The sequence below is a fragment of the Aulonocara stuartgranti genome (assembly GCF_965226115.1).
Source record: "Aulonocara stuartgranti genome assembly, chromosome: 23".
NCBI classification, from domain to species: domain Eukaryota; kingdom Metazoa; phylum Chordata; class Actinopteri; order Cichliformes; family Cichlidae; genus Aulonocara; species Aulonocara stuartgranti.
The window spans coordinates 4,584,689-4,612,285 of NC_138958.1; the positions used below are offsets into that span (position 1 = coordinate 4,584,689).

Sequence of the window (27,597 nt, forward strand, 5' to 3'; positions counted from 1 at the left end):
ATATGACACTTGTACTCATATGGCCTCCTCAGTCACCAGATCTCAATCGAATAGAGCACCTTTGGCATGTAGTGGAGCGGGAGACTCGTATTAGGGATGTGCCGCCAACCAATCTGTAGACAGGCTGCGATCATGTCAATATGGACCAAAGCTTCTGAGGAATCCCTCCAGCATCTAACTGAATCCATGCCACGAAAAGTAAGGCAGTTCTGAGGTTCAACGGTGGACCAACCCTGTAGTACATCTATCTATCTCCCCATTTCTCTTCTACGAAGTGGGATCACAGGGTATTCACCACATCCTTCTTCCCAACCAAACTTTCCAGATCCTGCCGAGGGATTCTGAGGCATTTCCAGGCCAGACTGGAAATATCTCTCCAGCAGTTTCTTGGCTCACCCAAAACACTTACAAGGGTAGTCGCCCCAGGAAGGATCTTAACCAGATGCCTGAACCACCTCAACTAGCTCCTTTTGATGAGCAGGAGCAGCAGCTCTACTCCAAGATTCCTCCGGAGGTTTGAGCCCAACCACCCTTCAGAGGAAACTCATTTCGGCCGACTCCTTCAGTCACCACCCAGATTTCATGACCATAGGTGAGGGATGCAACATAAATAAGTGCTATACAAATACAGGCCATTTACCAAATCAGTGGGTAAATTGAAAACTTTGGTTTTTTGGCTCATCACCATCTCAACAGTCCAGTATAATGCCCACATTGCTGCCGATGATTCACCAGCTCACGCTCCACCTTTCCATCGCTTGTGTATAACACCCCAAGATACTTGAACTTGTTTGGTCTAGGTGGCCTGCCTCTCAAGGAGCTTTCCAGTTTTCCAGATTTTATGTGGGTGCATGGACCAAACTGGTTTAGCGATGCTGCTAGCATGCATAAAAACAAACTCTTCACATCAAAAAATAAAAAAATTAATAAATATAAAATGAAGAAAGGGCTGTAACAAGGATGGGGATGCATTTCTTCAGTCTTATCTAACAGTTTCCCCCAAAGGAAGATGAGCAAAAAAAACCAAAACAAACAAAAACCCAGCCAACCAAACAAAAAAAAAAAAAAAAAACCCCAAAAAACCACAGACACAAGGTTTGTGCTGATAGAATAAAAGTCTCAATTTTATTTCTGTTTATCTATACATTAAACAGGTGTTCCTGAATGCAGCAAGAGAAAACACAGAACAGGATGCTAAGCGTCAAAGACTTGCTCGCATAGCAGAGGTGTGGCCGGTTTAGCAAAGACATGTACACTCTCTATCGCATATACTTATAACATTTTCTGAAAATGTAGGGTTGCCTCTGGGAGGCTATAATAATGAGGGAGTGTCAACTCCAAAAGTCTTGAAATTCTTTTCACATTATCATACCAACTGGAAATACTCCATACAGTAATAACCCTGTCTTTCCCTAATGATCACTGCAATGCGTTTATACCTAATACAGACAGGTAGATATCCAAGCAGCCCTGTATAGCTCACTTAATACAAGTATGAAAATGTCATTAATAGGTCTGTATGGATTTGTCATGTCGCCGTTGTCCCCTTTAACTCAATCTCGAGGCCCAGTTTTCCATCTCCGCAGTTGGCCCTCTACCCGACAGTGATGTGGTACCAGGTAAGTAACTCAACACCTGCATAGGAATTCAATTACACACAAACTCCCTGGGTCAATACCCTGGACCAGAGCAAAGCTTACAATTGAACTATTATTAAAACAGTCCAACGAATGGCTTAAGTGCTTCCGTGAAAACGACTGCTGTGTATCTGAACACATGCTCTTCCCACAGTAGAGAGGTACCAGCACATTTCATGTTCACCAGCACGGTTGGAAATGAAAACAATAACCATCAGTAAGAACATAGAAACATACTGAAAAGGGACACAACCCTTTTCTCTCAATAAAAGAAACAAAAACAAAACAACAGAAAAACACTTTGGTGCAGAAAAGATTCCATTGGTACAGGGTAAAAGAAAATATAATGCACTTTGTATAATTACTCACAGTAAGTCAATCGTTAATACTTTCTTACACTAAATGCATAATTTTAACATTTAAATTACATTTAAGTGACGGTGAGGGAAAAAGCGATGCAACAGGGGAATCACAGATAATTATTCAAGAGGACAGGAACGTCGACAAAAAACAGTCTTCGTGAATATAGCCTGATCGCATTTTTGGCATGGTCCAAATTTTAGAAGTTGACACATTCCTCTACGTGGGTATTTTGTCATTTCATCCCTCTTCTAGAACACAATCTGAGGTTAACATGGACTCAAACTTAACGTGTGGTTTTGTTTTTTGCTGAGGACCTCTTCTACTCCATCGTCCCAGTCTGACTGAGATTTCCTGCGTGGCATGCGACCAGTGAACAGTGGCTTCCTCTAACTTTCACATCGTCGACATCTGAGTGTGAGCTAATAATCATCTATTATCTATAGTGTAACCTGATCTAATCAGTAAAAATGCATATTTCCGAAAATACACTGCAACAATGTAAATTGATAGACAACAGGTGCTAAAAGCAGATGCATCCATTTGAAATCGGCAACTTCTGAGGTACTTCTGAAACTCACAGCTGAGGATATAATCACTATCTACAATATTTGGATGGATAGCATATAGTTGATACAGTAAAAGCAGGGTTATCGATTTTTGTGAAATATTTTGGCTTTAGAATTCGAGTAAGCTGAGGGGATAGTGGCGGTTGACACACCTGAATAAAACATAGCCGTATGACGATAAAAACATAGAAAAACAGCACCATTTGAGGTCCGATAGATCAGTTTTCGAACTGTTTGCTGGTAGCACCGTCAACCAGTAAAAATCTCAGAATGCAATACAGAGACAGAACACAACCACTGATCAACTGCACAACATAGCAAAGAGCGAAGATATATATTCGGAGACGACCCCTCACACAGACACCCCTTTACAGCAGCATCTTTAAGCAGGTAATAAAACTGATTTCCTCCTAAGAATGATATTTGTGTACTGAGGTGTTTTACAAGTTTTTAATATGCTGTACATGTTGAGAGTAACCAGGTATACCTTTTCCTATAGATTTTTTTTTTTAATATACACACATAGTTTACAGTCACTGACAAACAAACACCAGAGTAACAATGAGGTAGGACGGTGAAGTTAGATGAAGTAGAACCGGTTTGTGGATTGTATACAAATTTTCTGATAACTGTAATAAAAATATAGGCCTAACTATGTGTTCCTCTCCGTTTTCTCATTTTAAACCAAGTCTGACACTGTATCTGTGGCTCAAACGTGTGTCTCGTGTACACCTAGCTCCGAAAACAGTGGCACAGAGCCATTTATCTTGTTTCGCACAGTGAAGCTAAAACCAGATCGCTTTTTCCTTAATCAAACTGTCAAAAAGCAACCCAAAGCTCCTTCCCTTCTGCAGCTTAAACAGGTGTTTACAACATAAGCCAAAACAACAGCGAGGAGGACAGGATCGTCCACATGAAAGTCAGGAGAGAAAAGAACTAAAGGTGGCATAAAAAGACGATCGCAAAGCCGCCACGGTTACGTTTCCTGCCTATCACTACTTAAGTGTAACGGTGAAAGCACCGACTGGTCTGGTGTCGTGACGCAAAGCCAAAATTAGTGGCTCTGCTTGTGAATAAAACGGTACAGTATGTTACTGATATGCTGCTAAAAACCCAAACCGCTCTTCTGCAAGTGACTCGGTACATTTGATAAAGAACGGCCTTGCCTTTACAGATTAAGCCAAATCTGGGTTAAAAACATACAGTCCTTCCATACAGCTTTCATCCTTTGAAGGTGGTTTTAGTTAAAGGATTAGGCTTAATGGCCATCCAGGAAACAGGCCTTAACATTTTTGATGATGTAATAGCTCTATTAATGGTCTTTCTTTAAGCATCATTTTAACCACACCCCTCCCATTTTGGCATAAACAACAAAGAAACAAACACAAATACAATACACAACAATGTCTTAGAATTTTAGCAAAGGTACTTTGCACAGCAGAAATCTTTTCTTTTAAAATGCACAGCCTAGCGCACATAAACCTTTGTACAGGGAAAAACAAAACGAGAAATCAGAGGGCACCGAAAAAGGGACGTTTCTAGGGAACCCCCTCAAACAGTATATCAATAACACATCGCCGTTATAAGGTGGCGCTTTACGCTCGGTTACTGTGGCCGGGGCCATTTTTTAAAAATTTGTTTTGTTTGTGCAAACCCTGCTGATTCTAAACCCCGTCTTTAGCTCGATCTCAGCATTCAATACTTTGGCTCACAATTACCACTCATTTGTAAAAAATACACTATTATCTCTATAGGAGTCATATTTATACATTACCAGCATCAGTTTAAAGCGCATATTCCAGTCAGCTTGCACATTTCATTGGTCAGTTTTTATACTGGCGAATCACATTTTGCAGATAGTAGTAGTTATCAATTTTCTAACTAAGTTTTTTTCTTTTAAACCGTTCCTTTTCGAGACCATGACGGAGTTGCAGATTAAACTATTGAGATAATTTAACTTACTGAAATGCAGTTTTTTTTAAAGAAACCTGTTAAATCTATTAGGGCTGCCCCTGACCAAAGATCTTCCTAGCTGAACAGTTTTTGTGACCGTGATCTAATTAATCCAAAATATATTTTAACATATTTTCTAATGTGTTTTGTCAAGCACGACAAAGTGGTTTGAAAGCTGAGACAGAACATTGTAAGTAACACCATTACCACCGTGCTACATACCAGAGAAAAAAAATTATACAAACTCATGGACGAAGCGTTCTGCCTGTTACAGACAGCAGCAAAAGAGGTAATTATTCTGATTGTGCTGCAATCACCAGTAAGCAGGCTGTCTAAAGACGGCGGCCATGCCAAGCGGCCAACATTCGCCTACTTGCATATTTGAAACAAAAACCAATGTTTGAGGTTGATGACTGACAGACAAATATTTATCTGTCACCTTCCTACGCTTTGGATTTTGTGTGTGAAAAAAAGCGAGAAAAAAAAAAGTTTCCATGAGTGACTGACACTTCCTGTAAAGTGAGTGTTTCCTTTTCAGGTCGACCAAGAATGTTCCGACTCCTGGAGGGGTGGGGCAGCCCTAAAGTCTATCAAGCATGTTAGCGGCAAATCTGACAAATGAATCAAAATGTACCAAAACTCATTCTTGCCATAATAAACCATAAAAAAATGTCTTAAGGTGCTTCATGATAATACAATGATTGTTAGGCCTTAATCTATGAGGACATGTTTGTTTGTTTGTTTGTTTTTAATTAAAAAAAATAAAAATAAAGGACAAATACCACAAAAACATTTCTTTAAGATCGAAGAATTTGCCCATTTAAAGTGCATTCAATGTAAATGATTTGTGTTGATCTAACTACTGCATCTCAACCGTTGGAGCGCAATGGTTTAACAATACAGAATTTTATACTATGGCGTGATCATCAGGTAGATCCTAAGTGAGGTTTGCCAAATAACAGATATAGTAAATATAACGTACAGGCTCGGCTGAAATCGGGTGTTAAGAAAAGCCTCGTCTCATTTTCCAGAGATCGCTTTGGCTAAGAGAGAGGGATACTTTTTGTTTTCTTTTTAAAACATATGTTTGTAGACTCAGCTGATCTAAGTTCGATTACAACGTCAAGCTTAAAGCCAACAATTCATATAAAAAAATTAAAAAAGTGTACAAAGAAACACAAGAAATTGATAGGTAACGTGGAATTACAACATCAATTTGCTAAACCAAACTTGTCCAGAAGCTTGAAACTGTAACGAGACTACAAACTGAAATATCAATGTTTGGTGGAAAATAATAATAATAATAAAGAGTTGCTTATGTACACTGAAATAAAGTAGCTTAAGAAAAGGCTGATCTGAACTTTTGAAATAACAAAAAACCGAGACGGACGATATGATACAGAAAAATAAATCAACAGACAAACGAGAATCTAGACTGTGAGGAGGAGAAAGGCTTGATGAGCAGCTCTGCAGTAGATTCACAGTTAGCCACAGCTAGGTCACAGTTGAGATTTCAATCTGCAGCGTTTAGTTCCAGCCTGCAGATTGCCACCCAAGCCATTTTGGATCAAAAAGAAAAAAGAAAGTGTGTGTGTGTATACATAGATATACACACACACACAGAACAGAAGAGGAGAATAAAAACATGAAAGAACAAGAAAGAGACTAAATTTTAAAAGTTCTGATGGCATAGCTCAGGGAAAGTTGTCACTGGAGCAACCTTACTCTAATTCCCCAGTGGCGTGCCTTAAACAAGAGGGGGTTATTATGGGGTTCAGCAGGGCCAGACAGCTTCAGCAGCAAAATAGTATCCCAGACAGCTTTACCCGTAGCTAACACCGCTTCCACAAGACGATGACCAGAGCTGTGCCTCGATTTTCATCCGGGTAGCGGTCCGGCTCAGCCAAACTTAATGGTGTGAACTACACAGAAAATAGTACCTGGCCACCTCGTACATTCTCACAGCAAAGTGCAGATGAAGCGTCGTGACTTCAGCTTACAATACATTTACAATCACAGCATACTAGAAAACCCAGGAGCTTATCAGTGCCTGGTGATTGCCAGATCCATTTAAGGCCTTTCTAGGTCTCAACATGCCTGTACCACTGCAACTCAACAGTCAAGTTTCCTTAAAGTAACACACAGATATCCGATCAAAACGTCTCCTGTGCTCCCTCGTGGATGGCAAATATTCATAAAGATTAACATTAAAAAAACATAAAAAACAAATACAGCATTCTAGAGACTCGACAGAGTCCCATTAAATCTCAGTAAGCTGTCTTTATAATAAAGTTATACGGTTAAGTGGGAGCACACGCCCATAATTAATCTCTTTAGGAGCAACAGAATCTCTGCTGCAAAATGAAATATGGCTGTTACTAATTAAGACTTGTGCATTTGAGACCCTCATGTCCCATTCTATGCAGTAAGTACCAACCGCACCAACTCCCAGCAGTTATTGAGTAGTCACCATAACAGTCAACCTCTCACGCATCTAAGCTCTAATGCAAACTAGCATCATTCGTTCGCCCAGGGAAATAATCTCTTACTTTTTAAAAGTTCAAGGACTCAACAATTATGTTCTGACACAGAACAATAAAGTAATAATCACACCTAATTTCTCTTTTGACACACATGCACAAACCTCAAGAATCTGCATCTCTGTACCAATGCCACTGTAAAGCTTATAAAAACACTCACACCAGCCTATGTCAAGCTAGCTCACATGTTCAGTTTCTAACCACTGGGTAAAGCTGTCTGTTGGCCAATTAGAAAAGCGGGCTCACAGAAATGTGATGATGGTTCTTTACGAAGGGGCGGGCGAAGGGGCCTCTTTGTTTTAACATTTCAAATAACAACCAATCCGATGTGCCAAAGTAATACGACCGCTCCTGAAATGGTTACAGCATCCCCCGACAACCCATATCAAGTCCCCTCAATATCCTGCAGACCACGCGGGGCAGAAGGCGCTGGCGTGACAGTTGATCACTATATGCCATCGTAGGTGAAGTTCTCCATCTTGACTGTCTGTCTGATGAGCAGCTTGGACTCCCGCCGCTCCTCATTCTTGATGGACTTGTTGATGTCCATTATCTTTTCACAAATGTATTTGTTCACTTTGGACAATCTCTGCGTTATCTCTGCACTGTCGGCTGTCTCTTGAGACACTCTGTCGTAGAGACACTCTGGGGAAGGAGCGAGTGTGAGTAATCAGACCACATCAAATTAAAAGCCGCTCATTTTGGCCTCGCCTTAAGGCTAAAGAATTTACCTTTACTAAAACATTTTTGCAACTCGTCCAAAGAAGGGTTTGTCAAACGTTTGAAATATACATTTTAAAGAAAAAGGAAAAGTTTGTCTTACCTCTGACAATCTTCAGCTTGCTGGGTGACAGTGGAGGTTTAGGCAAGGCATCTTTTTTCTTTTTAGTGGCCACTCCAGTGACACTGCGGTTTTTGAGGGTTTCTGTGCCCCAGATCATTACAGCCAGGTTCTTTGTGAACTTAGAATCTCCCTGGGTCCGCTGCAGCTGGTGCCATTTCTCTTCTTCCACCCAGATCCCACCACCAAGGTGTACCTAGAGACGTAAAACAAAGGTTTGTGAAAGGCACAACTGGAAACTTCTTCTTCTCCATCTACGGCTCATTATACAACAAACAGTATGTTGTCACCGGCACGGTGTCAGGATTTATTGTTGTGACACTCAACTAGTTTTATTAATTTTTAGTCAACAGAAGACAAAGTAGATATCCGTGTTTTAGATAAAGAACATTACAGCTTCACATCTATTCAACTGTTTGTTTGTGGGGGAAAAAAGTGGGAATAACCCAGATCTTCGAGGATCAAACGTCAGTTACACTGTGACTCTTTACAGGTCGAATTTGGAAGACACAGCAATTGGATTTTGAGTCAGATATGGTTGAACAGAAATGTTCATAGCTCTTGACCAAAAGAGAAAAAACAAGACAAACGGGAAAGCATGAAGACAACTTAAAAAAAGAAACATCTGTCTTTCATGATTTGGGGCAGAAAAATAATTTTTCTGTAAAAATAACAAACTTGCATGTATAATTGAACTCACCCAAATTTCCCATAGCTGTGAAATTTGTAAAACTATTATAAAAATATAAAAGTTACATATTATTGTTGTGAAATGAAAGGCGTCCCTAATGTATTTTAGGTGCATAAATGCTATAAATGGGTCCTTTTAGCCCACTGGTAGGTTCATCGCTAAGCAACATGATGTAATAATATATCATGCATAATATTAGTGGACAGTGGATATAATATGATGATAAGCTATTGTCATGAAGTCAAAAATCACACAATGCTTTTATAATGTGATATAGGTGAATAAATGCTACAAATTGGTTATTTTAGACCGTTGGTAGGTGGTTGCTAGGCAACATCATGACATCAGGCTCTTGTATTCAGCCCTGAAAACTTCTCTAAGGAGGTCAGTCATTACATCGGGCCGCTCGCCGGCAATATCAAACCCTCTGCTAAAGACCTGCTATTATTTTTACCAGCGTTTGAAACCTCACATCTCAGAGCTCATCTACTCGTGTTTCTTCCATCCAAGAAACATTAGAAAAATCAAACCTTTACTGCCATCCAATGATTTGGAACTTTTAGTACAAACATACATCCTCCTCAGCCTGTTTTCAACTGATCCCAAATGCAGTAGCTAGGCTGCTTACAAAAATTAGCAGGCCCTTACACATCACCCCTTTTTTAAATTTAATATGATATAAAGTCCGACGTGGCAAAGCTTCTGCATATATATCTGAGCTACTGACAGCAGTAGGCCTCTGCGATCATCTGATCAGGGTCTCCTAACTGTTCTGTGCTCTTATTTTAAATCCAGAGGGGACTGCTGTTTTGAGTTTGTAGTCCAAAAACTTTGGAACAGCTTTCTTCAACCTTTCACTGATTTTAAATGACTGCTTACTTTTAAAACTTAAGATTTTCCTTAATCATTTCCCCAAAATATTTTCAAAATATAATGAAGAAGATGTGTGTGTGTGTTTGCAGCTTGATGGTGCTTTACTTTTTCTTGTGTCTTGTGGTGTAATCTCAGCGATTTTGTACAGACTAGTAAAATTCTGGTAGTGTGAAGACAAACAGAGTACATGCTAATTATAGCAGGACACATTCAGCTTTCACCTCCCGCTTAGACTAAATCAAACTTTCCAAGAAGGGTCACTTTCACCCTCTAGGATACGTAAACAAGCTCTGGCCACTATCTTCTTGTAGCACGGATTACCTTCATTACAAACTTAGGCTGTGGCTCTTTACACAGTCACTGTACATTGCGTAAGCCTGGACCAAACACTTCAAGCTGATTGCCAGCCATGGCAGACTGCCCTGGTCTTCTAGGTGAGCTACTGTACCGGAGGGGCTGCATATGTGACTCTCGTTCCCTTCCCTACTCTCTTATCACCGTAAAGTCTTTAGGCTAGCATCCAAAAGGCTTTTCCCTGTGCAGCTAATGTGCTTTAGGCCCCCGGCCAGCAGACAAGCTTTTTACTGCCCTCGAGGTAGAAAAAGCCTCTTCTTTTTCTTCTTTTTCCACGACCCCTCCCCACCCTTTCCAGCGCACTCTCAGTAGGGTTAACCTGTCAGTCACTTTAAATTCCTCTCGTGCAAATAATTAATATGGGGTCCCTCATGTAGGACAGTTCTAATTTGCAAGTGTTCTTCACGCTTGAAGTGGCTGCAGGCCCCAGAGCTTGTACTACCAATTCCCCCCCTGTCATCAGCGACAGGACGCTGGTTGAGTTACAGCAGTGGGGGCAGTAAAGAACCCTAACAGGCTAATAAACACCGACGATGCTGGCTGCGCTTGCAGGAACAATAATAATCTTCTCAACCTTGTTTACCTGCAAGGGTAAGGCAGCTAGGGGAAAGGACTGATCAACAATGACAGCATGTTCCCAGATTCACGGGTGTTAAGAGGAAACGCAGCACTTCCTGTAAAATCAGGATACTGTTCACAGCCACCCACAAGGAAAAATGAAAGGGGACCAAATGATTCGAAGCTCTCAAAATTGGTTATTAAGATACCATCATAGTCAGAGTTTTAGTGCCCTTTCTACTCTACACTATAAATTAGAAGTTCACTTAAATATATGCAAACATAATTGAAAAAACAGGCCTGTTGACTACTGAGTGAACTTCAAGAACAATTCTTTTTCCTACATTAGAAAATATGAAATTAACTGGACTATGCTAACAGCCTTGCAATCACTTTTATGACATCAGTTTGAATTTTCGTGCACAAGATCCTCTTGTTTTCACTTTGCTTTAAAGAATTAATGTCAGCACGAAAAGACAGATTTATGCAGCCATGAAACAGCACAGACAAGAAATTACACAAATTAATAATAAAAGTTTTCTTCGTGTACTAGTTGGAGCGAAAATGGAAAACTGGAAATGCAATTAAATACGCAGCAATTCTTAGTTCGGAGAAACGTACCTTGCCGTCGTTGCAGGTGTATACTGTTCTAGGTGAGGGTGAGTAGCTGGAACTGGTGTTGGCTTCTTCTCTGCACGTCTCCTGGGCCTCAACAATAGGTTCAACCACTTCAGCCTTGATTGTCTGGGTGCCATTGTCATGCATAGGCTCTAGGAGATAAAGGAGACGTTAACAATTATGGAGATAAAAGCAACGACAAACCTCTGTTTTCACTTAACGCAACTTGGCGAAACTAAAACATGCTAAAATACAGCAGAAACGAGGGAAAAAATGCTAGGTGTAAACAGCTACTAGCACCTGAATTCTTACAGTAGTGAGGGGTTTTTTGCCTTCACCGCTGGAGCAGTGCCCACCTGCTTGTTTGCTTGCTATGCGCCTTGGGCACAGGCTTGCCTGTGCCTTGTGACAGGCAGTTATTTTAGCCCAGTAACTAAGCTGGCTTGGTGGCTGGCCACGCTAAGCTCCAATGTAGCTGATGAGTTTTAATATCGGTCAGCGCACTCCATCCACTGCCTGACAGCACCCCAGGGTGCTTTAATCTTTAGCCTGTCCATTAGATGGTCTAGCCAGTAGCTGGGCGCCTCTGTTCAGATCTGCAGGGGGTCTGAGGTTAAGACCAGCATCTGGCAGAGCTCGAGTATGTACAGCACTGTGCACTGCAATGACACCACTTTTAATCACACAACCAAAGTGCATTTTATTCAACTTCCAGTACTGGATTTACCACTTCAGCAATAGACCTGTTAAAATCCCTTTGGATTATAATCTCTCTCCACATGTATACATCATTCCCCAAAGGTTTCTTCAGTTTTTATCTTATCCTGATTCTGGCAGAAACCAGTCCTGTTATGGTAATTATGATCAATCTGTATGGGACACTGGGTTATACAAACTGTATCTGATTTAAATGTAAGCTTAGTGCTTTTCTTTAGGCTTATCTGATATAATTGCGTGTCTAATATTCCTAAATCAAAATAACATTAGTCCAGGACCATCACTTTGTTTGGACTTTAGAACTTTTGTACTGTGAGAGAAAGACATAATAAATACTTAGTGGGTGGTGGGAGAAGCAAAAGAGGGACAAGGTACTGTTGGATGAATGGGTCACATGAGCCTCACCCAACAGACTGGGGTTCAAGCCTTGTGTGAAATCAAAACGTAGTTTTCCCACCGGTGCTTTGTCCTCGTCTCTCTTTTCCTCTTTCCTCACATCCAACTGTTCGCAATAGACAGCTGCCCCTCCCTGAACCAGAGCTCTCTTCCAGTTAAAAGAGTGTTCTTCCTTCCCGCCCTCACCAATTTCTTGCTCAAAGAGGATCGTCTGGTTCTTTCTCTAATATTGTAAGGGCTTATCTAGCAGCAACAGCGACAATAATAGAATGTGCACATTTATGGCACCCATATACAGTAACAAAAATCAAACTTAAAGACACCTATAAAGTAGGTAGGACTCTCGTTTTATAAAAGAATCAGTTCTTAAGCAGATTAACTGACTGACACTCAGCCATCATCATCATCACCATCCAAGAAGCTTCTTTAGTTCTGAACTGAAGAAGCTTCCCGGATGAGAGAACCTGAGAACCTTCACAGACATTCATCTTTACACTTTTTTTTTTTTTTTGCACATAATTGCAAAAAAAAAAATTATTGTCTGCATTTGTCATCCAGACCTTGTCAGGAGAGAGATGGTAAAATTACTGTGCTGTGTGGACATAAAGTGAACACTAAACTTAATATCTATCCTCACGCTTGCTGCTAAACTCCTTCCACTGAAATTGTGACTTTATTGCTGTTCAGATGTTTCTGTATAAGAAACACTTCACTTGTCAGTTTCCTTACTATATATGTATTCATTTTAAATATAAACGTTTTCTTTAACAACTGACGAGGTTAAAGTTCACTAATCAACTTTGTGGTACTGGTAACTGGTTTGTTGGCTTGTGTGTGGGTGCTACTGGTCTCTCACCGCTGCCCAGTCTCATGAGAAGTACGTCTTGCAGTCTCCTGTTGAAGTCCCTCAGTTCTTTGACTTCTGTCAGCAAGCTGCCATATTCCTTGAGCTTCTTGGCTTGCTGCACCAACTGTCTGCGGGTTCTCTCCAACTCCTGCTGTAGCCTCCTCATCTCCTCCTCCTGCTGCCTATAGCTGTGAACCAGCTCCTCGTACAGAACTCTGGGAACAACAGCGGCAGCCACCTCAGGCACACAATCCGTGTCCACCGCCAAATGCTGCTGTTGATGATGTCGCTGATGCTCTGCCTCCATATCATCATCTTCGTCATCTGCATCCTCTCCCACCTCAGCCAGCCGGTCCTCATCCAGGTCCTCCTCGCCCTCCATACAAGAGCTGGCTGCATTTCTCTCTAGGCGAGCCACTACCGCCGCTAGGCTTTTGGATGAGTTAGAAAGGGGGCGTCCATGGTCCTGTGACAGGGCCTGAGGAGAGTAAGAACTCAATTTGGAGACGACATAGGTGGGCAAAATGAAATCTGACCTATATTTAAAAAAATATGTCATGGACATTGAGAACTCTGGTGTTAGGCCTGTTAAAATATTTATTCATATGTACAAGTATTCCCACAAAGTCGATTCTGTTCATCCGGACATAGTGTTGCCATTAGGAGACACACTTCATCAATCATCCAATCAACTTCTTCAGTCTCAACTTTGAAAACGCTGCATCCAGAAGAACATAATTTATTTTCTGGGATTTTCTTACCCAGACGATTGAGCATGCATCAAGATAGTATTGTGTAAAATCCTTTGCTGTGACTCTGACTAAATATATGACTGACGCCACTCAAAACAGAAGAAAAATATTACGTAAAACCACAAATCTGTCTGAAATGACACGACAGGCAGACTTCAAACTGTTTGTTTTGACATGCGAATCTCAATAGGAAATGGGAGGACAGGAGTCACAGAGTTCTTTGATGAGCCGCTCAGAGGATTTGTCTGTGAAAGGGCAGCTGTCCAGAGTGCTGAATTTGTGTTAATCCAGCATATGGTAAAAATAGTGTGGGGGATTTGGGGTGTCAGCCAAGTTTATGAAAATGTGACGTATCATTGATAGATATATTTAGATATCAGAGCATTGCTGCAAAAAATTTACATGTGAAGTTATACATGCTCCCATACTTGGAGTGTTGATGTGGCCTTTTTTCACTACTTAACTTTTTTGGGTTTTCTCTGACACAGTAAAAGGCAAAGCTTGAGTAATTTTTCTATTTGAAAGATGACATTTAATGCAATTAGTTTTAATGTAAAGTATACTCAAATGCATGTCACGGACCCAGTGTGATAGACTATCATGATACTACTAACATAAACAAGTCTAAACACCTTTTGATTTAGATCATTTATACATGATTGACGGTATAAATGATGCAATATGTGTGCATTGCAGCAGACACATATGTTTGCTGCAATGCCCAACAACCACAGTGTACCTCTGATCTTCCTACCTTTTTATGCCTGAGTGGCATTCTTTCCTCTCCAAAATTGTTCTCGATGGAGTTTCCTGAATTCTTCGTGGACATCTTGGGAATTTTCATCTTCTTTTGTGTTATACTGTCTTCAAATTCTTCTACTGTATCTGTGAGCCCCGGAAATAGAAGCAAGAATAAACTCGTAAAAGTCCCTAAAAAGTTGCATGAATTTTCAAAGTATGCTTTTCAAAGTATCTACGGAAGTGCTCTCATCTGTATTGGTTAGCCTCTCCATTCTGCCTCATCAAGGCGACTTTAGCATTAAATGAGGTAGGAATGTAAGCATGTCAGAGGACTGCGGTACAAATGGTCCTGGGCTGGCGACATTGTACCGATCTCCCAGCTCAGACAGATCAGACTCGGGGATTAGTGATGTAGCTAAAGATCGTGCATAGAAAACGACCGTGAGCAAACATTTCTACAACTCCAAATAAACACGAGCAAAAGCATTTCACCTGCACACTTCATCACATTTGCACGATAAACCTACATGAAACGGCTGCGATGCTGACATGTTACTGACAGGTTGCTGTATGTAGTCTGCAACGACTGCAGCACCGCAACCCCTCTGTGGCACGAATCTGCCGATAAGAAAGCTAACATGCAGACTGCAGCCCACCAAAGCCGCCGGATTGGCATCTCAACTACATTTGAGAGCCTCAAAAATAATGACAGATCAGTCACCGGCTGTCAAATATGTTTATAATACGGTGACAGCCTTGCGTCTGTACGTCGGCAGTAGCATGCTAACACGGAACGAATACAAACCAAGCAAGCTAGCAAGCGTTAGCTTCGTGTTGTAAACAACCGTTGTGAGTCGCTAACGTTACATGCCACGTATTTAGCGACACAACCAATACTACCCAACCCAAACAAGAGGGGTAACTTAAGAGACACGGCGCAGTAAGTGTAAAGAACATATAAAACACCGACAACAAGGTATGACTACATACCAAACTTATCTTAGCATATCTAACTAGCATATCTAGCTAGCCACAGCCGAGGACGTTGTTGTTGCTATCGGTGTCAGATTCCAGCTGATCACGTCCTGACAGATCGGGTCAAAAAAAGGAAAAAGAAAACACTTGGTTTGACACATTCCTGAGTTTCGCGCACATCAGCGTTACTTGGTCAGACGGCGAAAAGAAGCGTTAAAAAAGACAAAATCTCCTCCGTTAGGAGGACAACTTACCTGCAAGGGCAAGGATCTGTGCTTCGCACGGCTGGCCTGCGCTGCCATTCTCTTCAGTTCTGTGAACCAGATACACCTTCTGATTATCAAAATCTGTTTTGTGCAGAGGTCTGAAATCTTCCACATTTGAAACGGGTAACGCGTAGCACATATCGTCTTCAAAGAATCTAATAAAAGCATACATTATTTACTTCTCTTTGGTCCTGCACTTTGGATATGGTTGACAGTTTTTCCTCACAAAGTATTAAAAAAATATACACATAGGGGGGTTGGGGATGTTGTCTGCGCTCGGCTACTCTTGTCTGGTCCACATCACCAGGGTAGATCATCAAGGCATAAGTAATAGACATGATTTTAACTGTGCTGTTAGAAAGTGCTCGGGTGCGAAGGTATTCAAAAGCAACAAAATTTTTTTTATTAATTTTAAAATTGCTCAAATAAATATTTATATTTAAAATATTTGTAACTTTTTATGATTTGTCATCTCATTCATTTAGGCACCTCTGGTATTTCACTCTGTCTTCTAACTGTTTCAGAAAAGCCATCAAGATGATTACCTGCTTGGTTAGACTTTATTGGTCTCTGTGTGCTTTCCTGCGTTTCCTGGTGTATACTTCTCATCTGTTCCTTGTATAACACCCAAAACACTTAAGGCCAGCTGACAGAAATGAACTCTTTGTTATTGTAAGACAGCCAGGTGGTTATACAACAGGATGGATTTCTCTCAGTTGGTACTCTAATGGAGGGCACCACAGTCGATAAATGACACTAACAATTTCGTTCTGCTTGGGCTGCTGTAATTGAAAAGTAACTGATGCAGAACTATATAGAGGCTCCCCCCCCTCACACACACACACGTCTGATATTTCATTTCATAGTTTCAGGCATTTAGTTTAGTTGTGATTAGGCCTCTTTCAAATGCCAGCTTCCCCGTGATGTTTGTTCACTCTCCTGTGTGACCCGTCCCTGAGTCTGTTGATGTATACAAGAACATTTCCAAACAAACAAAGAAACGACAATAACTCTGAAAAACATATTACGTCGCCTCTCATTTTGTTGCAGTTATTGGAGCAGCACTTGAAACTCTTTTCAGTGCAGAGTTACATCTGCCAGTTATTGATTTGAGAGACCAGCTCGTTTCACTTTTCTGTGAAGAATCCATAAGCTGAACTGTCAAAGCTGAACACATTCCTTATACATTTACAAAAGCTGAATTCTTCCACATTTTAAAGCGAATGGACCGACAGTTATTTAGAAGGCTGAGGCTGAGGCAGAGGTATCTTGCGTGTCTACACTAAGTGGAGCAGTCTGGCACACCCGGCAAAATAAAACAGGAATGGGAGTGATAGACGAGAGATTTGAGCAAGTTCTCAACAAGTTGAACAAGGGATTATTGTTAATCTGAGCTTCTGTTCAGTGGCTCTCCCGTCCTTAAAGCTGGGCCCTTCAGCATAAGGCGGGTCAGTTTCTGGAGCATCACCAGTGTTTAAAACCTCACGATATCATTCCTGCTGCCTGGAGAAGCTAAATGAAAATGTAAACAATTTTTTCAACAAAGGTGCCCCAGAGATTGCAGTACGTTCAGAGAAACGATGAGCATACCTTAAATACTGTAAACACAAGAAATAGATGTGCAGCAGTAATAAAACAGGACACAAATGCAGCAATCCACTAAAGACTGGTTTAAAACATGAGATCAATAATTGAGAATTTGCGGTATGTGTGTCATGTTTCTGACTGGTGTAATAAGATTTATTGTAACTGTTGCCAGTCTCAATTACCAATATATTGCAGACCCAATAAATGTACAACACCGTATTGATTTAGTTCTAAATATATAAAAGCACAAACTACCACGGTCAACCTACACAGGTGTTTTTACTTTTTTCACCTTCTGATAACCAGCTGGATGTAAAAGGACAAGCAATCATCATCAGCAACAACAGCTACATCATCCAAATATTTTTTCCTTTCTAGAAGAAAGAAAAATTGCTGCCTACAGTACTCCCCCCGGCCCCCCACCCCACCCGATAATCCTTTTCACATCTGAAGCTTATTAGATTCTGAATTCTGTCTTTCATAAACTAATTTAAGACAAATGTTCTTGTCTGGTTTAGGAATAACAAAAGAAACACAACTGTAAAGCCTGGTAAACAGATACAGTGTCTTGCAAAAGTATTCGGCCCCCTTGAACTTTCCCACATTTTGTCACATTACAGCCACAAACATGAATCAATTTGATTGGAATTCCATGTGAAAGACCAACACAAAGTGTTGTACACGTGAGAAGTGGAATGAAAATCATACATGATTCCAAACATTTTTTACAAATAAATAACTGAAAAGTGGGGTGTGCGTAATTATTTAGCTTATTGATTATATATATATATTGCAACTAGGGTTCAAAGGGTCAACAAATGTGAATGTTGACCGCTGTGTACTGCAGTGACTGCCTGTGCAGGCAACAGAAAGGATCCATTCAGCTGGTCAGCAGGCAGGATGGTAAAATGCAGGAAAGGTTTATATCTTGTGCCTAAAGTAAATAAATTATATCGTAGTGATTACATATTTGCCTAACAAGCAAAACATCCTTGGAGGAGACAAAAATTCCTTTTGGGGATGTGTCAGTGTAAAAATTCACCAAATCAAACGTGGAGCTGCCCGCTGTGGTGACCCCGCGTGATGAAGGGAACAGATTCAAATGCATCAGAGATTTAGGGGAGAAACACCCACGGTATCAATTTCAAACTCCAGTTATCAAATTCACAAACAAAAACTCAATCATCCAGATAAGGAAATCCCAAAAAACTGAAGAAGTCACTTAAATGAGACGTTTCTCCCACTGAAAACGCTTCATCCACATGAACAGAATTATATTTAGGAAACTGAAGTGAGCGTACCCACACTTGAAACTAAAATTAAACTAAACTGAAAATGAAATTTAAAAGCAAATAAAAACAAAACCTAAAAAAACTATAATAACTCTGTTTTTGACAGTTACATAGCTTATTGTAAATTGGCGCCCTGTTTAAGTGCACCTTAGATTTCTTGTGTGCTAATAGCTTTATGAATCTTTTAAAACTCTTGAGGTAAAGAGCAATGCATAGAAAACACAGATACCCACTGAAAGTTTTGGAAACTGCAGCTATGCTTCACCTCCACCTTCTGCTCTGGGGTAATCTGGGACTGAACTGTGTGCTGGACCCAGCAGCAAGCGTTAAAGTGCTACAGTGGGGCAAAAAAGTATTTAGTCAGCCACCGATTGTGCAAGTTCCCTCACTTAAAATGATGACAGAGGTCAGTAATTTGCACCAGAGGTACACTTCAACTGTGAGAGACAGAATGTGAAAAAAAAATCCATGAATTCACATGGTAGGATTTGTAAAGAATTTATTCGTAAATTAGGGTGGAAAATAAGTATTTGGTCACCTCAAACAAGGAAAATCTCTGGCTCTCACAGACCTGTAACGTCTTCTGTAAGAAGCTTTTCTGTCCCCCTCTCGTTACCTGTATGAATGGCACCTGTTTGAACTCATCATCTGTATAAAAGACACCTGTCCACAGCCTCAAACAGTCAGACTCCAAACTCCGCCATGGCCAAGACCAAAGAGCTGTTCCGAAACCGAAATTTTACAAATAAAAACATTGTCATCTTGGGGTTTTTTTTGTAGCCAGAAATGTTGATATTTGTAAAATAAGGTGGCAGCTAAATTAGTAACTTATTCTGGGAAGTTGCACATTAACGAGGTGCATCCATGTTCTCTATGAGTGTGCCGCACAGGGACAGATACCTGCTAATTAGTGTTAAGGAACACAAATAAAATTCTAGCATTTCCCTTACTAAGTCTCTAGCACAGATTTCTTGGACGGACTGTTAGCATAATTAACAGAGGTCCACGACAAGAAGCTCTGCCACTGAGGAGTTGTTTAGCTACCTCGGTAACCTCAAGTCATCCCCTCATCACCAGACTCTGCTTCCTCTATGTAAGGCACGTCAGTGGGATTGAGGTGATCCTCAAAGTATTGCTTCCACTGCCTGGCCTGTCCTCATTTCAAGTCAACAGCACTACATTCTCTTAATTGCCCCTTGGGGATAAATAAAGTCTCTCTGATTCTGATTCTCACTGCTTTCTTCTCCTGATGTCTTGTTGCATGACCTCTCTGAATACCTTCCATACCTAAGTTTTTGATTCAGGTATTGTCAATGTGGCATTCTGTTGATTCCCTTCAGCTGCATCTACTATCCCACAGGTTAACCAAGTCTGATAGGATTCCTTCTTAATCTTGACTCCCTTCACTTCAAGAGTCCACCACCTGCACCAACCACCTGTACCAACCACCTTATGGTCAGGTGGCTCAGCAGTGGAGGTGCACGGTTCATTTGTATTCAGTCCCCCCAGCCTCTTGCAGAATGCTGTTGATGTTCTGCTGTAGGTGGGAGTTGAAGAACTCAAGGACCGGGACCTCATGTACCCTCACTTTATGTATTGGAGCACCAGGCCTGTCCAGGATCTTCCCCTACTCCCTGACCCAACTCACCACCAGGTGGTGGTCAGTTGACAGTTTCGCTACTCTGTACATCGCAGTGTCTAAGATGTGCTGCTACAGCTCCAGTTATATCAACACAAAACTGATCATTGACCTGCCACAGAGCTTAGTGCCAAGTGAATGTGTTTGTTTTGGACAAACTATGATTATCACAGAAATCCAGCAATGTAACACCACTCAGATTCAGATCTGACAGGCCATTCCTAAGATCACACCCCACAAGGTTTCACTGTCATTGCCCATGTGATCATACCTGCAAATAATAGGACTAGTTCCCCACCTTAAGGAACAGGGAAACAACCCTCTTGCCCAGCAGGCAAATGTACGTGCATCAAACAAAGGGGAAACAAGTATTCGCACCCCTGCTTGCTGGCTCCAGGGAGAGGCCCCAGTAACTCTGTTACAGGCAGGGAAACATTGTCCCTTGTTCTTTTCTTTTCAGCAAAGGCTTCCATAATGTATGTATGGTTGATGAACTGTTTGGTGTCAATACTGCTGAAAAAAATGTGAGAATGATAAATGAAAACTGAAGTTTTACATCTTTGATTTAAATTGAAAATAAATATTATTAAAACCATACCAGCAGATGTGTATTTTAAATGACATACAAGCATAATTAGATTTCTGATACATCAATAACAAAATGTTTTTTATATATAGGTCTTAGAAGTGTGAACAGATAAAACATACTACGAGACTTGAATTTGATCACTGTGACAAATTTCTGTTACTATGGAAGCTCATTTATAAGTCTATCCAGTATGCTTTTGGATTGTACTGTTATCTTAAAAGTTGATTATTTCAGACAAATACAGATCAGACAGATCAGTGCAATGAGGGAGGGAAAAAAGTATTTCAGGATCTTACACTGGGATAAGCCTGAGATGAGAGGAAAGCCGTTTCTCAGGAGTTGAAATTAAGAAGCTCGAGAAAGTGGTGAAAATCTAATTCTGATATTCTATTGAGCTCACTTTTGACTAGGAGAAATATACTCAACTAAGATGAGATCTTACTTTAAATCTTCCTTTGCTCTGGGTTGAAATAGCATCTTGAAAATCATCTCTTATTGTACTCTAACTTGTAATGGGGAGAGTGGCACCTCTCTGATAGGGAGCAAAATGTAACTGTTTGCGTTTATGTAGTGCTCTGTTACCACAACCCTAATTTGAAGATATCAGTGACGATAAACAACTTGAATTTGTTTTCATTATTACCAGCTGTGAGAATCTCCTCTGCTTCCTTCGTGCACTGCGTGGTGAGAAAACACTGCACGCAAGCGGCAAACTCAAAACCGCCTTTAAATTAGTATTTAGTGAAGAATATGAAAGTTTAGTTGGAGTCCATCTGGTAAGTTCCTTATCAGTATAATAATAAGCAACTACAATCATAATAAATATGATAAAGCTGTTTATCAGTAATGATGGACACATGTATACAGGATTTCCATATTTACCGGGACATACCGGAGTGGTGAATGACAGATACATAAAAGCAGCAGCTGAGATGAGGATATCTGATATCCTGAGGCAAAGTTGGAACTCTGACACGTTTAACAATAGCCTGTGTACAAACTATAGAAAATTTAAGAGTGAAAAAACAACTTTTCAGTTGGAACTGAAACTCCAGATTTTGTAAAGTTAAATATATAAAATTGTTTATACATGCTTTGTAGCTTGGAGAGGAGTATCATCATTTATTTGTTAGTTTATGCTTCAAAGACAAGACTATGTGCCTGTATACTTTAGGTTAATATCAAATGCTTATGAAATGGCGAAGTCATGCTAAAGATAGTACTTTACAGTCTAAATTGGCAACATTTTGTAAAGAAATTGTATCTGTCAAGTCTGGTTGTGTGGCCGACAGAGATAGAACCCAAACATAGGGGTAAACTGAAATATGGCTTTATTAAACTAATAGTGCAAAATAACAAGGGTAACAAAACAAGGAAAACCAAACCTCCAACTCAATAAGGAGAACGTACTCCCGAAGGAGGACAAAACCACAGCGGATAAGGTGACAAAGAACAAAAAGAGACTCTGACAACATATACACACTAGGTAATTAAGGAGACTGGAAACAGCAGGAAACACAGCTGAACGGAATCAGACTAGCAAGACATAGGGAAGCAAAACTAAGCACAACACGCACAAGACCAGGGAGTTTCAAAATAAAATAGGAAGTAACAAACACTGAGATAAGGACTAAGATATGAGAACTTGATACAGTGACAGGACATTAACAAACATGAAGGCATGACCGACTGGGGAGACAGAAAAGACACACAAAAGATCACAGGCTGGAAACAAAGGGAAACTCAGAAGCACAAGAAACAATATTATACTGAGGACTAGATACAGTGACAGGACATGAACCACATCTCAAAGAAAACTCGAAACATCCTAAAACTAGATGCTGGGTCAACCACGACAGTATCTGCATGTGGACATGGGCAATGTTGATATTAGACAAAGATAACCTGAGTAAATGTAAAATGCAGTTTTTAAATGACTATTTCATTCATTAAGGAAAACAAGTTATCCAAACCTACCTGGCCATGATAAACCACCCATTCCACCCCCACCATTTATTAAATCGAGGATTAACTGGGCGATCGTGGCTCAAGAGTTGGCTGTCCGCCTTGTAATCGGAAGGTTGCCGGTTCGAGCCCCGGCTCCGACAGCCTCGGTCGTTGTGTCCTTGGGCAAGACACTTCACCCGTTGCCTACTGGTGGTGGTCAGAGGACAGTGTCTGGCAGCCTCACCTCTGTCAGTGCGCCCCAGGGCAGCTGTGGCTACAATGTAGCTGCCATCACCTGTGTGTGAATGACTGAATGTAGTGTAAAGCGCTTTGGGGTCCTTAGGGACTATACAACTACAGGCCATTTACCAACTGTGATTAACCACACGTTTTTGAAAGCTGATTTCACCTTCGATAGTCTGATTACTGCCAGACATGTTGAATCAAGAAATCCCTTAAATATAACCTGTCTGACAAAATGAACTTGACTAAAAGATCAGAAAGAAATCGTGCCAGGAGCTAAAGAAACTGAAGAAGAGATGAGAAACAAAGTCACTGAAATCCATCAGTCTGGAAGGGGTTACGAAGACATTTCTAGGGTTTTGGGAATTCAGAGAACCACGGTGAAAGCAGTTACCGACAAATCGAGGACATTCGAAACAGTGGTGAATGAAAATTACTCGACGACTCATCCATGAGGTCACAAAAGAACCCAGAACTACATCTAAAGAACTGCAGGTCCTTGCTTGCCTCAGTTAATGTCAGCGTTCATGATTCAACAATATTAAAGAAAATAAGCATAAGTGTGACAAATATGCACAAAGATAAATATTTTTCACTTTACTGCACTGCACCTATGAAGACAGTGAAATTGAAGGAATATATTCTCTTTTATGTTCACTGGTCTTCCACTTCACTATCATTGCTTTGCATTGTTGAATTATCTGTGGTATCTCTAATCAGCTTTACAGATTTTTTAGCTCCTTGAAAACATTAAACTGCTTGCTATAATGCATTTTTATGTACAAATATTTTATTCAAAACTAAATATGATAACATAGTATTTATACCATAAGTTTAGTCTGTAAGGATGGCGTGTGCAATTTATATAAAACCTACAAACTAAATCCACTTTTTTACCCCAATGAACCGCTGACTGATTATGAAGTTTCTTCAGTATTGATTACTACTTAACATATGATCTGTTTTTCTACGATTTCTATTGGATTTTGCAACAATATGGAACAAAAGAAAAAAAAATCAAAGCCACCCAAGCAGTTAATATTGTATAATTTTAAATATTCTAATTTATTAGAGTAAGAGGACTGGAGAGGGACAAAATAATATGTTTAAATTATCACTACAAAGGACAAAGAGCGGGACTGGGATATTTATCAAAATAAACAAACTCTAGCATATATAATTATGTGATTATGCAACTTCTCTTTCTATGTATAAACAGAAATACATGGGCCGAGGATATCTGCAAGTTATTGCCACCGAGGAGCCTTCAAATCTAGGTCTGAAATGACCTCTGCACACCGAAAATGCTGTTAAACAAAAACAGTTTAAAGTGAAATGCTCTGTGCTCATTGTTGTGTGTTGAGTTTTAACCGTTAGAAAATAAATTCACAGCTGCTATTTATTTAATAAATCGATAATGCTCCTTTTTTTTAACAATTAGTCAAGCCCACAAAGTCTGTTCTGATTTATCCTAAACTATTGGCACGCTAATGAGCTGGAGCTACAGCGATTCATTAAAGCGGAGGAATAACTCAAGATAATATTTTAGCAATATTTTATCTGTGGGGGAATTTGATCGGCTAAAGACTCGAGTCAGGACAGAAGCCAGACATCATGTCCTGCCTATTAGCTCCACACTGCCAGGCTCATCTATCTTTATTGGTCATCCATTAGCCTGCATTAAAGGGAGACACGGGATAATAGCAGTAATGATGCTGATGATGGAATTAGACTGTGGGCACACACGTCATGAATGAAGTGTTGCGCCTGGAATCATAAAGAGCTCCCAAAGACGAACGGACAGATGGACGGACAGTTAAAGTTTACAGCCCCGCGTGTGTGCGTTTGTATGTGCGACACACAAATGCACAGAGAAAAAGAGCAGAAGATGGAAAGAAAGTGTGCGCAGTAACTTTAGTGCACGTCGACAGCCAATCTAAAGGCAACACCTGTGCCTGTCTGCAGGTTGGACAGATGCTGGTACAGGTGTGTGCGTGATGATTGTTGGCAGGGCAGCCACAGCATGCAGACACCACAATCAGCAAAGTGACAATGCCAGGCATTAGGCAGCCAGGGATCATTAAGGCAACTTTCTGGAAATAAACTCCAAGATGGGGGTAGCCCCGAGCAAAATGAAGATATGGATGTGCGGTTCCACGATGACGGGTTCAGAGAGGCATAAACGTCTTTTATGGTCAACGCTCTGCTACAATCAATCACAACTGTTTACTGTCCGGGGTAAAACCATTTTCCTATTTTGGTTTGAATCATCTCACCAGGCTTTCTCTTATTATGCCTCTTAATTAGCTCTGCATGAATTACTAATCAACCATGAAGAAGGCATTCACCAATTTAAAAAGTGATAGCCCATGAAATGAACAGCGCAGTCTCATACAAGGACATCAGTTACTAATGCTGCGGGGCCTGAAAAACAGACCTTTGACTGAAAGCGAGACAGAAATAAGAAAGACGTGTGTGGAGCACAAACACATGCGGTGGCAAAGCTTATTGTGAATAAATACTTCATTAAGTATTTAGAATGGTATCAGTGCAGGCCTTGACTTCATGCTGTGCATACTCAGTGATTCACCCAGGAGACATTGATCTTCTTCACGAGGAACATAATGACCACCAGAGAAATACTGATCATATTTCAGCACCAGTCAATTCAGTTCATTAGGGCCACTCTGCCTCCTGCTGTGGACCTGCATTGATCCTGCCAGTGTCACCAGACTGTTATTCTCTGCTAACTAGATAGGAAACTCGCTAAACTGTAATTTATACAGTTGCAGCAACAAGTCGAACAATAGACTACTGGGAACAAACAAGCAGAAATATATGAAAGAGTGCAGATTGGCCTATCTGTGTAATAGCAGCATGGGCTGTCTGCCTCTGTGCCCTTTCTGCGTCGGCATCAAATGTCAAGCACGACACAAGAAATCCTAAAAGTATCAAGGCTGTCCTCGGGTTTCAGAGAGAATTTTTCTTATGCCTCTAATACCTTTTCCACCTTCTCCTCTCCTCTAATCTCCACTTATCTGGCAGCCAGGTGAGCTGCAGCACATGGCTGGTGGGCAGGCTTTGGTCTGTGGGAATACAGCTCATCTTAATGGTATTTTCCCCCCTTTTCCTCCTCTTCCCTGTGCTTCTCTTACCCTTTCCTCCAGGGCAGCTGTCAGACAGAGACGGAGGCAGCCAGAGAACTTTTCATTGCAGCTGTAACAGACAGCGGGGAGCCGCTGGGATTGGACGAGCGACCAAAGCCGCCCGTCATGCAGAGGGGCAGCCAGGCTCATGGGTGCATAACATCTGACAGATAATAGCAGATAAAACCTGGGCCAACCAGCAGCCCACTCCTCACTGGGGGATGGAAGGCCCGTGGTGATGGGTGGGGGATCAGATCGAGGTTGCAGGGGCATGATGAGGGCCAAAGAGCTTTGACAACTAACGGCCTTTATTTAACCACCAACTGGCCATCCACAGACCCACGCCCACACACAGTAGTCAAGGACAGGCAAGGTCACTGACCTCAAATCTCTCCACTACAGCTTACTGTACACCTGGGCAGGTTAATACTGAATCTGAGCTTAATGTTGTGCAGCTGCTGTGTTTGAAAAAGGATATAAAAAGCCAACAATCTGCTTATTTTTCCCCCACATTACTTTATTTTCTTGCACTAATTTCCGCTGAAAGAGTTGTGAGTCTCTAAAGGACAGCAGAGTTTATCTTCTATGCTTCCATTAACATCTTAATTTATATCTAAATCTGCAATGCAAATGGACCTGTTTCAGTTAAAAAAATAATGGTGACAAAACACATTTAAATCTGTGTACATATATGCAGTGGTGTCCATTTACGTTGGCCCTACTTTATGCCTACCTGTCACTACCTGTCAGATATTTCCCAAAAAATTCTTTCCTCTACATCAAAAAGACAACACAAACAGCATAACATTGCATTTTCTCTGTTCTTCAGCCAGGACACACACACACACACTTCCTGAGATTCTTGCTTTCAGTGTAAAAAAGAAAGCCACATGTCATGCTGTCCAGATGCAGGATGCCAGCTGATGTGACAATGGGAAACACTGTTTGTCTCCCGGTGCTGAGAGACACATTTAGTTTTATGGATGAGAAAACAGTCAACACAAATCTGGCAATCACCCGCTGAAAGGCCTGAAACACACAGGCACACTGCAGTCAGCCCACCGAGCAGGAACCAGGTCAGGTACAAATGGTAAAATGTTTCCTGTAACAAAAACCATTCAGTCTCCAAATAACATGTTTTTAAAAAAGAAACACAGAGTTAAGCAGAATTATCGAGAAACCTAAACATAACTATTCCCTTCCTGAATGTCTGCTATAAGCGGTTTGTTGACTATGATTGGCCAGTAAAGCTCTATCTGTATAGTTCCTTGGTCTCCAACAGAGGTCAGTACAAAGTCACACACACACACACACACACACACACACAAACAGAACAGCAGAAAGACATAATGAGCTGAGGAACTTTCTAGATTGAAAAGACTTCAGCGTCTGGAGCGGCAATTAAAAAAGAATCTCCCCTACAGAAATAAATTATGTATATTTTTTTATTTATACATTCAGGACTC

General features: G+C 40.8%; 2 protein-coding genes across 4 annotated transcripts in view; both read right to left on the bottom strand.

The window, feature by feature from the left end:
- agbl4 (AGBL carboxypeptidase 4) overlaps window positions 1–27,597 on the bottom strand; it is a 344,683-nt gene that overhangs the window by 65,705 nt on the left and 251,381 nt on the right. The gene's annotated exons all lie outside the window — the stretch shown is intronic.
- bend5 (BEN domain containing 5) lies at window positions 1,097–15,994 on the bottom strand. 3 transcript variants are annotated; one of them, XM_082525176.1, is made up of 7 exons: window positions 15,859–15,994; window positions 15,677–15,735; window positions 14,461–14,591; window positions 12,964–13,432; window positions 10,998–11,146; window positions 7,883–8,096; window positions 1,097–7,704 (listed from the first exon to the last, which is right to left on the bottom strand). In XM_082525176.1, the coding sequence occupies exons 3-7, from the start codon at window positions 14,548–14,550 to the stop codon at window positions 7,508–7,510; spliced, it is 1,119 nt and encodes a 372-aa protein (XP_082381302.1). In that variant the 5' UTR covers window positions 14,551–14,591; window positions 15,677–15,735; window positions 15,859–15,994; the 3' UTR covers window positions 1,097–7,507. The 3 variants fall into 3 exon arrangements, with proteins under 3 accessions (XP_082381302.1, XP_082381301.1, XP_082381303.1); XM_082525175.1 differs by having other exon boundaries at window positions 15,677–15,994; XM_082525177.1 differs by lacking the exons at window positions 15,677–15,735; window positions 15,859–15,994 and adding an exon at window positions 15,438–15,632.